The 17,558-nt window shown below is 56.5% G+C and overlaps 2 protein-coding genes and 1 pseudogene across 4 annotated transcripts in view; 1 reads left to right on the top strand and 2 right to left on the bottom strand.

Annotated features, from left to right (window-relative positions):
* Window positions 1-1,029: 1,029 nt before the first annotated feature.
* Window positions 1,030-8,788, bottom strand: LRRC8E (leucine rich repeat containing 8 VRAC subunit E). 2 transcript variants are annotated; one of them, XM_011383269.2, is made up of 3 exons: window positions 8,669-8,788; window positions 5,225-5,367; window positions 1,030-4,305 (listed from the first exon to the last, which is right to left on the bottom strand). In XM_011383269.2, the coding sequence occupies exons 2-3, from the start codon at window positions 5,360-5,362 to the stop codon at window positions 2,062-2,064; spliced, it is 2,382 nt and encodes a 793-aa protein (XP_011381571.1). In that variant the 5' UTR covers window positions 5,363-5,367; window positions 8,669-8,788; the 3' UTR covers window positions 1,030-2,061. The 2 variants fall into 2 exon arrangements, with proteins under 2 accessions (XP_011381571.1, XP_011381572.1); XM_011383270.2 differs by lacking the exon at window positions 5,225-5,367 and having other exon boundaries at window positions 8,669-8,781.
* Window positions 8,789-10,835: 2,047 nt separating this feature from the next.
* LOC111732992 lies at window positions 10,836-10,954 on the bottom strand (annotated as a pseudogene).
* Window positions 10,955-13,966: 3,012 nt separating this feature from the next.
* The window catches only part of PRR36 (proline rich 36), a 5,152-nt gene continuing 1,560 nt past the window's right edge, over window positions 13,967-17,558 (top strand). The window contains exons 1-6 of one of the 2 annotated variants that reach the window (XM_023524939.1): window positions 13,967-14,108; window positions 14,245-14,339; window positions 14,661-14,935; window positions 15,050-15,152; window positions 15,392-15,504; window positions 15,598-17,171. In XM_023524939.1, the coding sequence (XP_023380707.1) occupies window positions 14,668-14,935; window positions 15,050-15,152; window positions 15,392-15,504; window positions 15,598-17,171 (2,058 nt within the window). In that variant the 5' untranslated portion in view covers window positions 13,967-14,108; window positions 14,245-14,339; window positions 14,661-14,667. Of the gene's footprint in view, window positions 14,936-15,049; window positions 15,153-15,391; window positions 15,505-15,597; window positions 17,172-17,558 lie in introns of both variants that reach the window. The other variant, XM_023524940.1, reaches the window with a different exon arrangement.

Genomic DNA, 17,558 nt, shown 5'->3' with positions numbered 1-17,558 from the left:
TGCAGAGGGAGGTGGGCGGGGAAAGCGGCGCGCATGCGTAGAGGAGAGGAGACCAGGTCTCGCGCGCGGTGGCGTCTGCTGCTCATGCGCATCCTTGGTTTTTTAACTCGGGCGCTGTCGCGGTTGGTCGCAATTCCTCTGTCCTCAACCTCCTTTTTCGGTTTTTCTGGCTGGGCCTTTTCTGGAAACCACGCCCTCTCAGAATTACCTTTCTTGCCTCGGACGTGCTTCATTAGGATTCTTGTTATGCTTAATTGCTTACCATAATTAGGCATCCTTTCCATCTCTGCAAGCTCAGGGTCAGCCAAGGGCAGGCTGAAGGGTCAGAGTAAGTTTCGGGCCATTATCGGGGCCCTGGGAATCCAGCGGCGTGACCCCTGATCTCGGCGACTGGGCCAAGGTCAAAGCTAGAGAGTTTCAGGCCAGACTGGCGTGGGACATTTTAAGACAACCACCGAGCTGTCCTGTCCTCAGAATGTGAGCCCAGCTCCTAGACAATGCAGAAGACTGGCCCTGGGGTTAGGCGCCTCTGTCTGGCGTCCCTGCAGCCTAAATATTCCTTTAACTGATCTGAAGGATGCTGGGAAAATATCCTCGTGTGGAGTCGTGTCCCTGGTCAGCAGCTTGCCTCTGTTCTTAGGTGCCCGGAGGAGGATTGCATTTTGCAGACAGCTGAGAAGTGGCCAAGCCTAGGAGATCAGGGTCAAGTGCCCTGTCCGCTCCTGGTCCAGCCGAGGGGACCTCTGGTGATGACTTATAGGTGGAGCAGATAACAAAAGTATGGAATTAGGATAGGGAAAGTATAAGAAAAGGAGTTCTCCAAGGAAAAAGCTGTTGGAAGATGCCACCTAATTTCTCATTAGCTGAGGTCTCCACCTTATCCCCTCTGAGCCCCCTTCTGTGCCTCTGACCTAGGACAGAGACTCATGCCCTTGATTGTGGCACGTGTCGCCCCTTGCCTGAAATTGGTCTGGTGAAACAGAAGGCTTAGACAATGACAAGTGTGGACATAAAAGATCAGAAGGATAGTTCTGATAATTAGTATTCTTTATTAAGCACCAACTGATATATGCTCCCTCACACAGGGAACATTCAAAAGACAAAGTCCTTGCCTGTCCTCAGAAAAATGTACCCTCTACAGCATGTTTTCTTAACCTCATGTCTGCCATCCTTAGGATGTCCATGAATAGCCCTCTGGGGAACCTGGGGGAATTTGTTAACTGCCTGAAGTTGTTTGCAGAATTGTGCATGAAAGTGTACACAAGCATTTTCTTGAGGAAGGAGGTGCCCAGCTTTCATCAGATTCTCAAAAGGGTCTAGGGACCTAAAAAGGGTTTCGAATCCCTACTTGAGACATCCAGATGTCTTCTCTGTAGGTTAGCATTTCCCAGCCTACAGGCCTAGGACCACCTGCATCAGAATGACCTGGAACGCCTATTTACAGGCAAGTTCTTGGCCTGCAGCCAAAGCTCCTGGGTCAGTCTTTCAGGGGTGGGGTCTTGGAAGTTGTTTTGGGAATACTGATTATGATGCATACCCAAATAAAAGAACCGTGTTTCTGAGTTCGTGTGTCTATAGCAATCAGCTCATAAATAGGGGATTAATGTTAAAGTGGGGGCAGTGTGCGCTGGTCTCTTGTATCTCTCCTTGGGAGAGAACCCCAGATGTAAGCTGTTTTGGTTGGTGGGGAGGGGACTGAAATCCTGTTGGGATGTGTCCCCACCCCCTTTTGTGGCACTGATTGAACTAGAATGTCCAGGGGGAGGGCAGCAGTTCTGGCCCAGGGCTGGGGCAGGCCAGCCAGCCAAAGACAGAGGTGTGGTTTTGGTCTGAGAATTCTATGACTGAGTTAATCCCTCCATGACATTCCATCTCAAATCCTGCAGCCTCCCATCTCTCCAGACAAACCAGTCGCAGGATCTTGTCTGGGCCCTAAGGCTGACGTGTCTGTTCCTTCTCTCTTGGCCTGGGCCCACCTGGCCACCTCCCTTGAAGACAATGGTAGATTTTGGAACAGAAATAACCCAGAAGGCCTCTATCTCAACCTGCCAATCCCTGGCTTTACTCCTCCTCCATCTTCTCCCGAATCTCTGCCGGCAGACCCTCATAAAGGGTGTCCTCCACCAGGAGCCCCACCTTCTTGAGTCCTCCACAGTTGCCCAGTTCTTCTGGCAGTGCCTCCAACCGGTTGCCCTTAAGCTCCAGGCGGCTGAGGGCCCTGAGGGCCCCTACCTGGGGTGACAGGTGACTCAGGTGGTTGTAGCCCAGCAGCAATGTCCGCAGCTTGCAGCAGAAGAAGATCTCGTCAGGCAGGGCCTCCAGAGCATTGTAAGAGAGAGCCAAGTGCTGCAGGTTCTGGAGCAGACCTAGCTCGGGTGGCAGGGAACGCAGCCCATTGTGGGAGACGTCCAGCAGACGGAGGCCAGAGCACATGCCCAGCTGGGTGGGCAGGGCCTCTAGCTTGTTGTGGCTGAGGTAGAGCTGCTCCAGGACCCGGAGCTTACGCACATGCTCAGGGACGTAAGCTATCTGGTTGTGCCACAGCCTGAGAGTGACCAGCTTGCGACAGTGCTGGAAGCTGAGAATCTCCTCAATGGACCGCAGGTGGTTGTCCTTGAGGTCAAGTTCCTGCAGTGCGCCCAAGCTGAAGACGGCATGAGGGATGCGCTCCAGCCCACAGGCCACCAGTTCCAGCTCTCGCAGCACCGCCAGCTTCTTGAGGCTGTTAAGGGCCAGCAGGCGGGCCCCGTCATTGTGCAGGCTGAGCCGCTGCAGGTGGCTGGCCACATCAGTCACACTGGCTGGGACCTTGCCGGCATTGCTCCGCAGAGACAACACCTTGAGCTGCTTCAGCTCCCGGAGGCTCTCGAGGGTGGCCGCCCGAGCCAGCTCTGGGGGAAAAAGTCCCTCAAGGTGTAGCTCCTCCAGGCCACGCAGCCCAAACACCCAGAGGGGCACTTCGCGGAGCTCCTCACACTTGATGCGAATGACCTTCAGGCGGTCCCGCAGGAAGATCTGCGAGGAGAAGGGCAGCCTGGCAGGAGAGTGGAGCAAGCTGAGCTCCTGCAGGTGCACCAGCTGTGACAGAGCCGGGGGGAAGGTGATATCACCGATGGCCTCCAGCCGGAGTGCCTCTACCTCGCTGAGCTCGAAGACGGTGTCAGGCAGTCCTGGGAGCATGCAGAGGGCCAGCTCCAGCTGGCCCTTGGAATTGCGCTGCAGCTTCTGACGAAGCTTCTCGGGCGTCCACTCATGGTTGAGGTTGAGCTGCTTCAGGCGGCTCTCGCTGACCTCAGAAAGGAAGACAGCAAAGCGCTTGGAGTACAGTGGGTCATACTGGTCGATGAGGTGTAGCATGAAGGCAAAGTCGTTCTTGACGTCGGGGATGTCACCCATGCCGGTGTCCTCCCGAACGGAACGGAAGGAGTATTCCTTGAGGGGCCGGTGGAAGAGCCAGTAGAGTGTATAGAGGCAGGTGATGCCGTAAACACACACGAATGAGATGTAGCAGAAAGCCAGCTTGGAGAAGAGGTGGGCCTTGGTGTGGTTGCAGCAGAAGCTGGCATAGCCCGTGAACCTTGAAGTTTCTACCGTGCAGGTCACCACAAAGCTGATCTTCTCCACATAGATGAGGTTGTAGACCAGGATGGCAAAGAACTTGCAGACTTTGAGCACCATTTGCCGGATATACATGGTGTATAAAATGTCCCCCTCCTCCACGTGCACGCGGAACTTCCTCACCTTTTCAAACAGGGCTTTGGCCTGCTCACCTTCCTTCTTGTCCAACAGGGTGACAACTGGCGGCTCACTCACCACCTTCTCAGGCTCTGCCGCCACCTTCCCCTTCTCGCCCTCCCCTGCCTTCCCCAGCCCTGCCCCAGCTTCCATAGTCGCTGTTGCCCGTCCAGTGGAATGGCCCTTACGGTTCTCCCCAGAAACCTCGGAAAGGGCCCGGGTGGTCCACGGCGAGTCAAAACACTTGCCCAGGATGGAGGTGAAGTGCTCGATCTTGGAGCTGGTACCAGGGAACTTGAACCAGAAGCTGGTGCAGACCATGAAGATGAGCGTGTGAATGACGACCAGGTAGGGGAAGTACTTGGGGTACCAGTGGAGGGCCTCCTCGTAGCAGAGCTGGTTAATGAAGCTGTACTGCTGCAGGTCCAGATTGTTCTTGAGGCCGCTCACCTCCTGGAGCCCCTCCATCTGCTCAGAGAGCCCCTGCAGCAGCAGTTGCCGACATGGGGCCTCGGACAAGTTCTCCCGGGGTTCATGACTGGGCAGACAGATGATCTTGTCCTGTGTCACCTGGTGATGGGGGAAAGGGGGACAGAGGGTGAGGGAACTGGGGAACTGGGAGAAAAGGAGGCTGCGATGGGAGGTTCCAATCCCTGACTGTCCCCAGCCAGCTGTGACTTTGGTAGTCACTAAACCTGAGCATTGGTTTTTGTCTGAAAAAAAGAGTCAGGTTGAATTGTGTCCCCCTAAAAGATGTTGAAGTTCTAACCCCCAATAGCTGTGAATGTTTGGAAATAGTCTTTGCAGAGCAGATGTAATCAGTCAAGATGAGGTTATCAGGACGAGCTGTAAACCAATATAACTGTGACCTTTTAGAAAGGGGGAAATCTGGACCCAGACACACACACATTGAGAGAAGATGCTATGAAGTTAGAGGGAGAACATCTATAAACCCAGTGCCCGAGGCCACCTAGGAGTAGCGTGGAACAGATTCTCACTGACAGCCCTGGGAAGAAACCGGCCCTACCCACACTGATTTCAGACTTCTATAGTCTCCAGGACTATAAGACAATAAATTTGTTTAAGTCACCCAATTTGTGATACTTTGTTATGACAGCCCTAGTAAACGAATAAGGTGACTGTGGGTCTTCCTAGGTTCCAGGGACAAAAGTGTCATAAAAGTATGAACTACCATGGCTATGCGCAGAACTTTGGTAGTGTTGCCGGTGGTGGCGGGAATGAGGAGGGTTCAGAACTGGTCTGCGAGTGTAGAAAACTGGGGCTTTCCCTTCCTTGGATAACAGGAAGACTTCCGCAATTCCCCAGGTCCCGCCCCCACAGACCACGCCCTCCAAAGCCCTCCCCTCCGCCAAGCCCTGCCCCTATGCAGACCTCACCTCTCCAGCCCCTCATTCAGGCCCTGCTCCCTGCAGGCCCCGCCCCTGCTGCTTCCGCCTGATCCGGCCCCGTCCCTTGCTTAGCCCCTTACCTGGAGGGTGCAGCCGAAGACCCCGATCATGAGCATAGCCACCGTGAGGTACTCGGCCAGCACGTCCCACCAGGGTTTGAGCAACTTGAAAGCTGGCTGCTGCTCGGAGAACTGCTTGAACTCAGCCACCGGAATCATTCTGACTGTGGGAGGGGAGGAGGCGGGGGTGCAGAGACTCTCAGGCAGAGGCGCCTGGTGGTGGGCCCCCTTGGAGCCAGACACGCGCCTCTGCTCCTGATGCGAGTTCCCCTGTGCCAAAATCTGTCAGAACCCAGGAGCTGTGTGTCCGCTTCCTCTCTCTCCCAGATTTCACCTTCCAGGAGCCCAGCGACTACTGTTCTCACCACTTCTGCTCCTCTGCCCCAATGTGAAGCTGCCTGCCCTCTCAGAGCTCAGGAGGGGCTGTCCACCAGCTAGCCCTGGTGGCCTTCTCCTGGAACCCAAGCATCCCCTCCCACCCTTGATGCACACGGAGTCCAAAACACTCCCTCTGCTACTCTCCCGACTCCGGACAGTGTCCAGGTGTCCAGTCTCAGCTCTCTCCCTCACTGGAACGGAGGATGTCCCAAGGTTCAGGACTTCCTGGGCCACCTGCCACCCCCCTGTAGGGTGCTTGGGGCAGCACCTCCAACTTCCAACCGGAAAAGCAAGCTGGAGTCTGGCTCTGGTTACAGGCCCCAGGGACAGGGAGTGGCAAAACCGAAAGTTGGTCAGCGTGGGTGAGGGGTGGGGCTAGGGGTGTATGACCAGGACACCTGGTTTTCTAGAGGGGCTGGTGCCCAGAATCAAAGGCAGAAAACAGACACCTGGGATCTGAGAGGCAGGGACAGGGAGGTGCCAAGGTGGGCGAGGCTGAGGCAGAGGATCAGGAAATGACAAATTTGGGGAGAGAAAACCAGGGTGACACCTACAACTGGGACAGGGCTGGGCTGCCAGGCTCCTGGGCAGCTGGCCCACTGTCTGTCCCTGGGTTTCACTTTAGACCAAGGTATCATTATTCTAGATACAGATGGCAGACACAAGTCAAACAGTAGTTTGGGCCACAAGCTGGGACCTGGGAGCCTCCCTCTTCCTCTCTCCTCAAGGCTGGAAGTGGAAGGAGTGGGAGGCAGGAAGGCCCCTATAGCCTCGGGGCTGGGGAGGGGGGCTCCTAGGCCAGCCGCCCCTCCCAGCATCTATGGTCCCCAATCCACAGCTCTCATTTTCTCGCAAAGGGTTTCCTGGAATCTGCTGTCCTAATCCTGATAGTGTGTCACTGGGTGCAGGCTGGGTGAGGAAGGGAGGATCTGGGCTGCCAGCAGGTCCTCCAGCCCTCCGCGCATTTCCAAGGGGGGAACCTTATCTCTGTCCCACACCTCAGCCAATTGCTCTGATACATCCACACCTCCCTTTTCAGTCCCCTCTTCCCTTGAAAGCCTCGGTGTGACTCCTGGGTGAGGACTAGGTGGGAGTGGATGAGGCCCCACCCACTTAATCCTACTTTATACTGGGATGGGGATGGGTTTGAAAGGGGCAGGCTCACGCCTGCCCACACTGGGACTCCTGGGCTCCCTGACTCAGGCCCTGACTCAGCCAGCGCCAGGAACATAAAAGGTGGTGCAGAGAACACGAGATCCCTTATAAAATGACCCATCTCCTCATGCCCAGCTTTACACCGTCCTAAACAAAAAGCCAAGTAAAAATGCCCAGTGCATCCCCGTCAGTCTCAGTCACCAGGGAATCTGACAGAAATGCATCCAGGGCATCTGAACAGCCCCCAGAGGCTGAAGGTACATTGCAGCCACTGAAAGAGACACCTGGGGGCATTCTGAAGTGTGCACATTGGTACACGTGGGCATAAGTGCAAGTACACATAAGTGGAGTGAGGGGAGACCCGGGACCAGGGAGCCACCACATGCATACCTGGCCACCCACTGTCCCCCCTGCCCTGGCTACCTGTCCCTACAATGGACACTGCTCAGCTGTTTAACCTAAGAACAGTAACTCTGGGGGCTGCAGCAGAAATGTCACACATAGTTTGGGACTAACTTCCTGCCTAAGGCCCTGCCGCCCTTCTGGACCCATCTCACAATGGTGGAAGCTCCCCCATCTGCCATCTCCAGTCCACGATCAAAGGCAAGAAAGCGGAGACCCCCCCCCAAGGTCCCCAACAGATGGCCCAGTGGCTCCCATGGAACAAGGTGCATACACAACACCATCAGAGGCAGACACGGGGGGTTATCATTATGTGTCTCCATGACTCAAACGTGATTGTTGGAACCTGCTATTAAGATTCCGCAGACACAGGCTGGCCCCTTTGTCTGAGCAGGGCTAGTGGGGAGGTCTGGAAAAAAAGACTTTCAGGATGAGAGAGGACCCTAAAAAAAATGATGGGACCACACATGCAACTTAGAGCTACCAGACGGTTTCAATGCCTTGTTTTATCCTGACTCAGTGAGCATGGGTGATGGAACCTTTTTTTCCCTAGACTCAGAGGGAGAGGAATAACTTGCTCAAGGTTTCGCAGCTCCAAATGGCATTTGAGGCACGACCCCCAAATCCCCCACCTGTTTGATTGTATCTACTCTGTTCCATTTGGGGAGAAAACCTCTTGCTGAGACCAGCATCTTTGTCAAAAGAACCTCAGTGCAGGGTTCCAGCAGGGGAGAGATGGGGGGTGGGGGATGGCTGCTCCGTAAAGCAGGCTGGAGAGGGGTCTCTGTCAGCCTAGGACCAGGCACATGCCATCTACCTAGCCTTAGCTCTGTCCATCCATGCCTGACCTTGCTTCTCCTCTGTCAGGCCCTCCCGGAGCCCCCAGCTTGCCTGCAAAAACAGGGTGGTGGTGGATGTTCTTGGTCCAGCCCCTGCTCCCAACCACAGCCCATTCTAAGGTGCTAGGGAGACTCAGGGGCAGTTGTCAGCCCTGGATCAGGCTCTGGAGGGCACAAAGTCTAAACTTCGACTTTTACAAAAGGGAGAAACTGAGCCCTGGGTGGAGGAGAGTTATCCTTTAGTAGCAGATCTTGGGGTAGACCCCGCACCTGGGGACACCCAACCTACTACTTTTCCAAGCTGTTCTGACAGGACTTGGGGGTCTTGGGGGAGGCTTGAGGTTCAAAAGTCCCAGAGGGCACACGCCTGGGGAGAACCCCAAGTGGTGGTTCTGGGGCCTTGAGGGGCTTACAGAGATGAGTTATCTCTGTTGTCTTGGCGGCCAAGGAGAGGGGAACATGATCAAGGTCCCCGGGGGCGCTCCCAGAGTGTTGATCTTCACTCGGTCCTTGGCCCCTGCACAGCGCCCTTAGCCTGGCCAGGGCCTATCCTCTCTCTGTCGCCACCCCCTCCCCAGTTCCCAGCTCCCGTGTGCCAGCCACAGTGCCAGCCGCACCTGGAGAGGCCCTCCCGTGGGCCCGACCCCCACCCCGCCACCTGGTCCCCAGGAGCGGAGAGCTACCCACTCACCTCTCAGGGCTGACGCTGGGCCCAACTCGTGGGTCCCTGGGAGTGAAGCGGCCGGGACTCCTGAGAAGTTAGTTCCCGGCCCAGGCTGGGTGAGTCAGGGCGGGCGGGACGGGAGCCGGGAGCCGCCCCGCCCCGCCCACCTGACGTCTGGGTCCTGCCTACCTCCTTGCGCTCCCAGGTGGCCCCGGACTCCTGGCGCCCTGGGATCTCTGGAGGAGGGCAACTCTAATCCTGCTCTTCCAGAGGTGGGGCCAGGGACCGGCCCCAGGAGTAGGAGCCTTGAAGTCTTGGCTTGGCTGCCGTCGGGCGGGACCTGGCCTGGGGCGTACTGAGAGGCATCCGAGGCACTGCACACCCAAAGTCAGCCTGCGGGCGCTCTTCTGGAAACCAGGCTTGTATAGACCGGTCGAAAAGCGTGGAACTGCCTCCTCCTCCCCCACCCCAAGGTGCAACCACCTGGTTTTGAGGCTCAACCAAGAACCCGCAACCAAGGTCCAGGGTCTGGAGCAGGAGGGGTTCTTTCCCCCTTCCTTCTCTGAACACCCCCATACAGGAAGTTAGGCAGAGTGGGGACGCTGTCTGTCTGACCGTGCCCAGCCTTGAGGCTGGCCCTCCATTGGGGAAAGACGGGAAGTGAGCTGCTCCCAGGTCCTTGGGGATGGGGGGTGGGGTGCAGGGGACAGAGGGCTCTGGGAGCTGGGCTCGAGCCCAGTCTGGGAGGCGGGCTTCTAGACAGGATGACACTGCCTCCCCACCCCACTCTTTTCTCCCCCATGCCCACCCTTTCCTTTCTACGGAGGGAGGTCTGGGTTGGGTCTTAGACTAGCCAATTGCCCAATTCAGCTGGGAGGTATGTGCGGTTGAACCTTGATCTGCTTTGTCTACAAAACAAGGAAAGAGATTTAGCCTAGAGCGAGAGAGTGAGACTCCTCCCCCACTGGGACAAAGAAGCCCTAGAGTTTGCCAGATTAGAGACCTCCTAAGACCTGAAACCTTGGCGTCTGGGATTCCCTAAGCTTAGATTCCTCTGTTGAAACTCTGCGTGCCACCCTCTAGGACTCAACCTATGTGAAGTCCTGGGCTCCCTCTGAGGAAGAGCCACGTGAAACAGATAATTTCTCCCTCTCCTTCGGTGGCCTCTTCCTGCCTCCAGATAGCTTCTTGGTACTCATGGCCTGGGGTTCGTTTCCAGCTTTGTTCCAGAATGAGCATCCAGCTTGGCACACTTGTGCAACAGTGTGAGGCCACTGGGCTGGAAGCCCCATGAGCCCCAGGCATGGATGGGTCTCTTCTGCTCCCTGCTGTGTCCCCAGCACTTGGAATGGTGCCAAGCACGTGGTCATGGGCATTTGGTTAATGATGGATGAGTGGATGATTGAAGTGTCATATTAATTCTGGCTCTTCTAGTTGCAGACCCTGAGAAAAGGGATTGGATGCAAATAGTTCATCTAGAAGGTGACCTCAGCAAGCACTAACGGTGGGGCAGTGGGGAGATGAGATTGGGAAGGGAAGGGAGTCAGAAAGCCTTGATGAGGGTGAGCCAATGAGGGTGAATGAGCAGGTTTCCACTGTGGGCAACTGAGGCTTCATTCTTCTGAGGAGCTCTGGGGAATGGTGAGGGCGAGGGAGTTAAAGTATTGATGCACTGGGTCTTGTCCGTCTTGGCTGAGGGATGCTCTGGAGAAGAGGGATATAGGGGTGTTAACTCCATTAACTCCATGACCCTTCCCTGACCGTGGATGCTCAGGTTATATGGAGGGGGCACTCAGGAATCTGCCGCAGGTACAGACACTTGAGTGGAATGGCTGGGTCGTAGGGCAGACAATATATACAATGCTTCCCCGTTGTCTAGAAAGACTGCCCTTTATGTTTCCATTGGTAAGGTGTGAGTTTTCCCACATCGATAATACCGACTTTTTAAAAATTGTGGTAAAATACATATAAACAGAATTTACCCTCTTAACCATTTTTAAGTGTAGAGTTTAGTGGCACTAAGTACTTTCATAATGTTCTGCAACCATCCTCACCATCCATTTCCAGATATTTTTTTTTTAGGCAAGGCAACCCTTGGTTGACCTCACAGATTGTAAGGAACTTGTCAGCTTACAATCCATTATTATTATTATTATTATTATATTATTATTATTATCATCATTATTATTATTTACGCCTACAGCACTTGGTCTTCCTAGGTGGTCTCCCATCCAAGTACTAACCTGGCCCGACTTTGCTTAGCTTCTGAGATCAAACGAGATTGGGCTTGTTCAGGGTGGCATGGCTGTAGGCCATTTCCAGAACTTTTTCATCTTCCCAAACTGAAAGTCTGTCCCCATTAAACGCTTAACTCCGCTCCCCCCCCAGCTGTAGGCCCCCACCATCTACTTGCTGTCTCTAAGGATCTGACTCTTCTATGGACCTCATATAAGTGGAATCATACAGTATTTGTCCTTTTGTGTCTGGTTTATTTCACTGAGTATAATGTCCTCAAGGTTCATGTTATAGTACGTGTCAAAATCTCCTTCCTTTTTAAGGCTGAATAATTTTCCATTGTATGGACGAACCACATTGTGTTCACTCATTCATCGATGGGCACTTGGGTCATTTCCACCTTTTGGCCATTGTGGATAATGCTGCTGTGAACATGAGTGTGTAAATATCTCTTGGAGTCTCTGCTTTCAATTATTTCGGATAGAATCATACCATAGTTCTATGTTTAATTTTTTGAGGACCCTCCATACTAAATTTCACAGTTCCTGAACCATTTTACATTCCCACTAACAGTACACAAGTTTTCCCATTTCTCCCCATTTTTACCAACAGTTGTATTTAATATTGTGCTTCTAAGATTTTGTGAACCTGAGGTAATTAGCTATTGCTGTGTAACAAATTACCCCCAAATCTAGCAGCTTAAAACAACAAACATTCATTATCTCACACAGTTTCTGAGGGTTGGGAATCTGAGAGTGGCTATAGTGGGTGGGCCAACAATCTCTCTCCCCCCCAGCCCCCAGCCACTACTGATTTGCTTTCCGTCACTATACATTAGCTTGCATTTTCCAGAATGTTCTGCAAATGGAATCATTCAGTGACTGCTCTGTGTGTGTGTGTGTGACTTCTTTCGTTTAGCAGAATGTTTCTGAGATTTGTTCCTGTTTTGAGTGTCTTGGTAGTTTGTTGCTTTTTATTGCTATAGGGTATGTATGGTTTGTGTAATCCATCCTCCTGTTGATGGACCAAGTTTGAGGAATGTTCTTATATGAAGACAAAGTCCAGGTCTCAATTAAATGCAGGATGGGTTCAGTTAAGCCTTGAGGCACCCTTGTGCCATAGAAGACAGGAGGGTAGGCCTCTGGGAAGGCAGATTGACTTAGGGGGGCACTGATGGTGGATGGGCAGGCAGGTAGATTGGTAAACCAGGCAGCTGACATGCCAGAAGGGGCTCACATAAGTGATCCTCAGTAGACTTGGGAAGGAAGTGAGGCCTAGCATGATCCAATATGGTGAGCAGTGCCCTGGTGGGCTGTGATGAGCACCTCTCCCAGGCTGGAGGGAGGGTTCATTGAAGGGATGGGTTCTGAAGATCACTTCCACTGGTCAAAGCAGGGTATTCGGTTCTGACTCTGGCCTCTCCTTCCATTCCCTGAACCTCAAGAATGGGCACAACTCCTGAGTCAAGAAAACCCAAACCCCCGCTTCTGGCCACACCTAAGTGTTTTGGGTTAGCCTCAGGCTACTAATAACCAGTGTTGTGGCTAGACCAGCACTGTGGTTCTTATTATGATTGCAAGGTACCTTATGGGACCTGGAAATTACACAGCACACCTGGAGCCACACAGTGAAGTCATGGGAGGAGGAGGAAAGGGAGAGGGAGAGCACACAAGTGGCCTGGAGTTCCGCTTTTATTGGCATAAAGGGTGGAGGCCAAGGGTTTCTTGAATTCTTTATTGGTGAATTTAAAGCACAGGAGGAAAACAAAAGTAGCTCAAACGGTCAGTTATTGAAACCAGCCAAGATCTCTAAAACAAAGGAGCCACCGTGGGGAAGGTGGCCTAGCTCTTCATCTGGTCATGTGGCTGGCAATGTGTTTATTGGAATGGCCATCCTCGAGGCCTCTTCAGTCAAAATCTTAAGTCAGGCACTTGCATTTCAAAGAAGAAAAAACCAATTATCAGAGCCTACCCTACATGACAGCTTCCTCTTGGTGCCAAGTGCCACCCTTCTTGGTCCTGTGCCTAGAAGCCTCCTGAGTTCCAAGTGGGGATGAGCTGTCCCTGGTGCATGTGTAGTGGGGAGGGGCACACATGCATGTGATGGGGAAAGGGGTAGGGTAGAGAGAGCTGGTTCTTTGTGATGGGGTACAGGATGACTAAGTATCTGGAGAGATAAGATATGGGGCAGAAGGTACTGGGTGTGTGGTGGGGACGCAGAGGTGTGAGAGGTTGCCTGGTGTCAGTTGGCTGGTGCAGGACACCTGCCCGCTCCATGACAGTCCCCCATCAAGTTCCTTCACTGAGATTCCTGCACGAATTGTGAAGTCACCAAAATGACACCTCCCACTGCCACCAGCTGCACTGGGAAACCTCCGACAGGATCTTCTCCATCATGCACTGGTTTTGACACCCCCCAACCTCCCATAATCTTGGCCCCCACAAAGCCTGGCTCTGCCAGGAAGCCTTTACTGACCTGACCTCACCCCTTCACATGACCTAGGAGGATGCGGAGAAATTCGGGTCACCTCTCATCGGATTCGGTCTCTCTTTTTCCCTATTGACCTTCCTCTCTTCCCCAAATCTGGAGTCGGCCACTAGATTCCCAGAGCTGCGTTCTCCCCGTAGTCTCCACAAACATGGGGTAGGGGAGTTTCTGAGGTCTGGAAAAAACCTCTGGGTATAAGAGGGGAGAGCGCGGCCAGGGTGGTGAAGCCAGGCCAAGGACCAGGAACACAGCTGCCGGATTGGTCGATGGGGCCCAATGCGCGATGGTCCGGTCCCTTGGTTGTCACGGCCCAGCCTATCCGCGTTCAGGCGGGCCTTAGTCTCCAGGTGGTTGGGGTGGGGGACGCGGGCAGGTGTGTGTGTGTGTATGTGTGTGTGTGTGTGTTGGTGGGGGAGGACGGGTGACATCTAGGGATATCCCCCCCACCCCATGCTCTCGGGTTGGGCCGCGGGTACTCAGGCGCAGCCGCGGAGTAGCCGCCCCTCCTTCCAGCGCACTCCTACCCCCACCCCCACACTGGCGCGCTCCCGCCGCCTCCAGGGTCTGGATCCCGCGCGTGCGCCCGGGTGTCCCCAGCCCGCGGCAGAGGGGCGGGCCGGGCTCCCGGCGCCGAAGCCCGCAGCCCCCTCCCCTCGCCTGACAGCCGCTCGCTGCCGCCTAGGCGCTGCCACCCAGCCCCACCCCAGGCGACCCTGAGTAGAGCGGCGGGAGACCCGAGCTGGAGGTGAGCGCGGCGCCAGCAGGTGGAGCGGGCGGCCCGGACCCCAGCCCGGCTGGGGGAGGGGGATGAGCTCGGGACGAGGTTCTTTGTCTCCCCGAGCCCGAGCGCGGGCAGCCGGGACCGCTCCTCCTCCCGGCAGGTGCCGGCGTCCCTTGGGGCTGGCGAGAGGACCAGAGCGTGCGCTCCCGTCCCCCCATCCCTATCTGGAGTCTGTGTCATCCCCCTGTTACCGAGGTTGGTGGTCGGGGTCCCTAAAGAATGAGGGTTAGGGGCGTGGATCTCAGGTCCTGAAAGGGAGCGGGGCGGGGAGAAGGGGGGTGGGCTGGGACAGGCAGGCTCTGGAAGAGGGAGGTAGGCGTGGGACTTGGGGACAACCATGAGCAGCTGGGCTGGTGAGTGGGTGGGTAGGTGGGAGGGAAGTGGATCGAGGCCGAGGTTTGGGCGCCTATGGGTGGAGACGCTGGGGATGGGGCAGCGAGGTGCCAGGACCCAGGTGCCCGCAAGCTGTCTAATGTTTCAGGACCTGGGATGCTGACCCATCTGTCTCCTCATCAGGTGCAGGATGGACAAGAGGGACAAGGCCCGGGCAGGGGCCACCGCACGGGCGTCGGCTTCTCGCCCTCCCAGCCTTCCGACCCCCAGACCCCCAGGGTCTCCTCGACCCCCTCCCCCAGTAACCAGCGCGGCCCTCCGAGTTTTGGGAGCAGCGGGAGCTACGGGCCGAGGGCCCCTAGCCGGCCGAGCTGTGGGTATCCGGGCAGCCTCTCTCCCGGAATCTACTCCCAGGGTAGGACCCACGCGGAGCGCCGGGACAGGCCCCCGGAGCCCAGGTATCCCAGACTCTTTCTTCGGTTCCTACACCATCTCCCTGTTCCCCTTTCCTTCTGAGGCACCAGCCTCCCCCTGATTTCCAGGGGCGCTGCATTAACTGGGCTTTCTCCCAGCAGCCTGCAGGCCCCCAGCGGCGGGGAGAGGGGAGCGGACCTCTGCCAAGACGCCAGGCCCGGGCTCTGTCTCTAGCCTGGGAGGTACCAATGGGACCACCAGGTAACACACCTCCCCCCTTCCCTTGGGAAGGGTTAGTGTCATTCTCTGGAATCTTAATTTTACACATGAATTGGAGCGTGAGAACACTTGCAGGTCACTGGGCACGAATTGGGCGAAAGCCATTCTTGGTCAGCAGAGAGCTGTATGCCCCATTTTACAGGTGGGAAAATGTGGACTTGGGAGGTCAAACAAGGAACGGGTGTCTCTGCCCTGAGCACAGCACCCACCCCTGTGCCCAGGCTAGGCCCTCTTGGGCAGAAGGGGCTCCGGCCTCCAGCTGAGGAACCTGTGAGCAGAGGAAAAACCCCAGAAGCTCCCAGAAGGAGCACCCTGAGTGCAGGGGCACGGAGAGGTACGTGACCTGGGGAGGAGTGGGGCTCCTGGGCAGTGAGAGGGACCAGCCTGGAAGTATCGATGACCCTTTGGCCTTCTGCTTTATCTCCAGACTCTTCCGGGCCCACCGCAGGCTCCCCATCCCCAGCCATCTCCCGTCGGTCCCGGGGTGCGGGCGCTGAGGTGGGGCTCCCACCGGCAGCCTCGAGTGCACGGCTCCGACCCCCGACTGACGTCCCCAGGAAATCAGTGAGCAATGCCCCGACGCGCAGCACAGCAGAGCCGAGCCCCGCCGCCAGGAGGCGACCCAGCGCCAGCGGGGGCCTCCAGAGGCCAGCCTCGCGCTCCCAGGGCTCCAGCACCACCCCTTTGTCCTCCCTAGCCCGCTCTGGTGCCTCGCTGGGTGGAAGGGCTCTGGGGCATCCTTCGCAGCCCAAGTCAAAAGGGCCGCAGGCCCTGAGCCCGCCTCAGGCCGCACCCCCAAAGAAGGGCACGGCCATCCTGCAGGACCGTTCTCCTTTGGCCCGATCCTCTCCGTCCGGTCCAAACGCACAACCGGAACCGCCTACCCACGTCACAGCCACTCCTTTGCGGGACACGCTCCCGCCCTCTCCACCGATTACGCCTCCTTCTCAGGCCCTAACCTGTCCTTTGGCCACGCCCTTTCCGCTAGCCCCTCCTCCCTCTGCTCCGCTTTCTCTGCAGACCCTCCCTTCTCCGCCGGCCACACCCCCTTTACAAGGTCCACCCACACACCTGAGTACATCTGTTCCAGAGACACCCGCCTCTCCCAGGGCCACTTTTCTGGCTCCATTCTCTCCTTCAGGTTCACCCCCTATGCAGAGTACGTCTCCCACCCAGGCTTCAACGGCTTTGCCCCCTCTTCCAACGGTCCCTTCTCCCTTGACTGCACCTCCTTTGTCGGATCCTCTGTCACCAGCCACGCCCTCTCTACAAACCTCTCTTTTTCAGGCAAAATCTCTGCGAAACTTACCCTCTTCTCTAGCCACAGCCCCTCTGCAGGACTTTTCTGCTCTGGCCACGCCTCCTCCGCGGGCCAGTCCTCCTCTATCTCCGCCCCCTTTCCAGGCCACGCTCTATACCCTAGCCACGACTCCCACTCAGGACCCTCTGGTCATATCCCTTCCGGAGGCTCCTCCCTCCCCCCTGGCCACGCAACCACTGCAGACTCTGTCTCCTTCAGTCACATCCCCTCTTCAGGCCACTGCCTCTCTGCTCCTACCACCTCTACAGTCCCCATCTTTTTTGGCCTCAGCCGCTCTGCAAGCCCCTCCCTCTTCCCTGGCCACGCCCCCTCCACAGACTCCAGCTCTGGCCACGCTCCCTCTACAGGCCACTCCCTCTTCTCAGACCCTGCCCCCTCTAAAGGCCCCACAGTCGGTGGCCTCGCCACCTCTGCAGACCACTCCTCCAGCCAGGTCCCCTCTGCAGACTCCGCCTTCTCTGGGCTCGTCCCTTCTGCAGGCCATGCCTTCTTTCCTGGCTATGGTCCCTGTACAAACCCAACCTCTGGCCTTACCCCCTCTGCAAGACCCACCTCTCCTCGCCACGCCCCCTCTTCCGGCTCCACCTTCTTTGGCCTTGCCCTCTTGGCAGGCCTTACCCTCTCCCCTTGCCACAGCACCTCTGGAGGCCCCTTCTCCCCTAGCCATACCCGCTCCTCAGGCTCCACTTTCTCTGGCTTTGCCCCCTATTCAGTCTCTTCCCTCTCCCCCTACCTCGCCCCTTCCGCAAGACTCTCCTCCCCTGGCCACGCCCACTCAAACTCCACCTTCTTTGGCCTTGCCCCCTCTGCCCGCCCCCCGCTCTCCTCTTGCCTCACCTCCTCTCCAGGCCCCACGCCGCCCCCCTACCCCAGGTCCTGATACTCCGATCCCGGGCCCACGGCTGACCCTGTCGCTGGCCCCGGCCCCTCCGCCCCCGCCCTCGCGCAGCCCGTCCAGTACGCTGAGCGGCCCGGATCTGGCGGGCCACAGCAGCAGCGCCACAAGCACGCCTGAGGAGCTGCGCGGATACGACAGCGGGCCTGAGGGCGGCGCCGCAGCTTCCCCG

This window comes from Pteropus vampyrus, unplaced genomic scaffold, assembly GCF_000151845.1.
Source record: "Pteropus vampyrus isolate Shadow unplaced genomic scaffold, Pvam_2.0 Scaffold510, whole genome shotgun sequence".
Lineage (NCBI taxonomy): Eukaryota > Metazoa > Chordata > Mammalia > Chiroptera > Pteropodidae > Pteropus > Pteropus vampyrus.
This window is presented reverse-complemented; position numbering and strand designations above follow the sequence as displayed.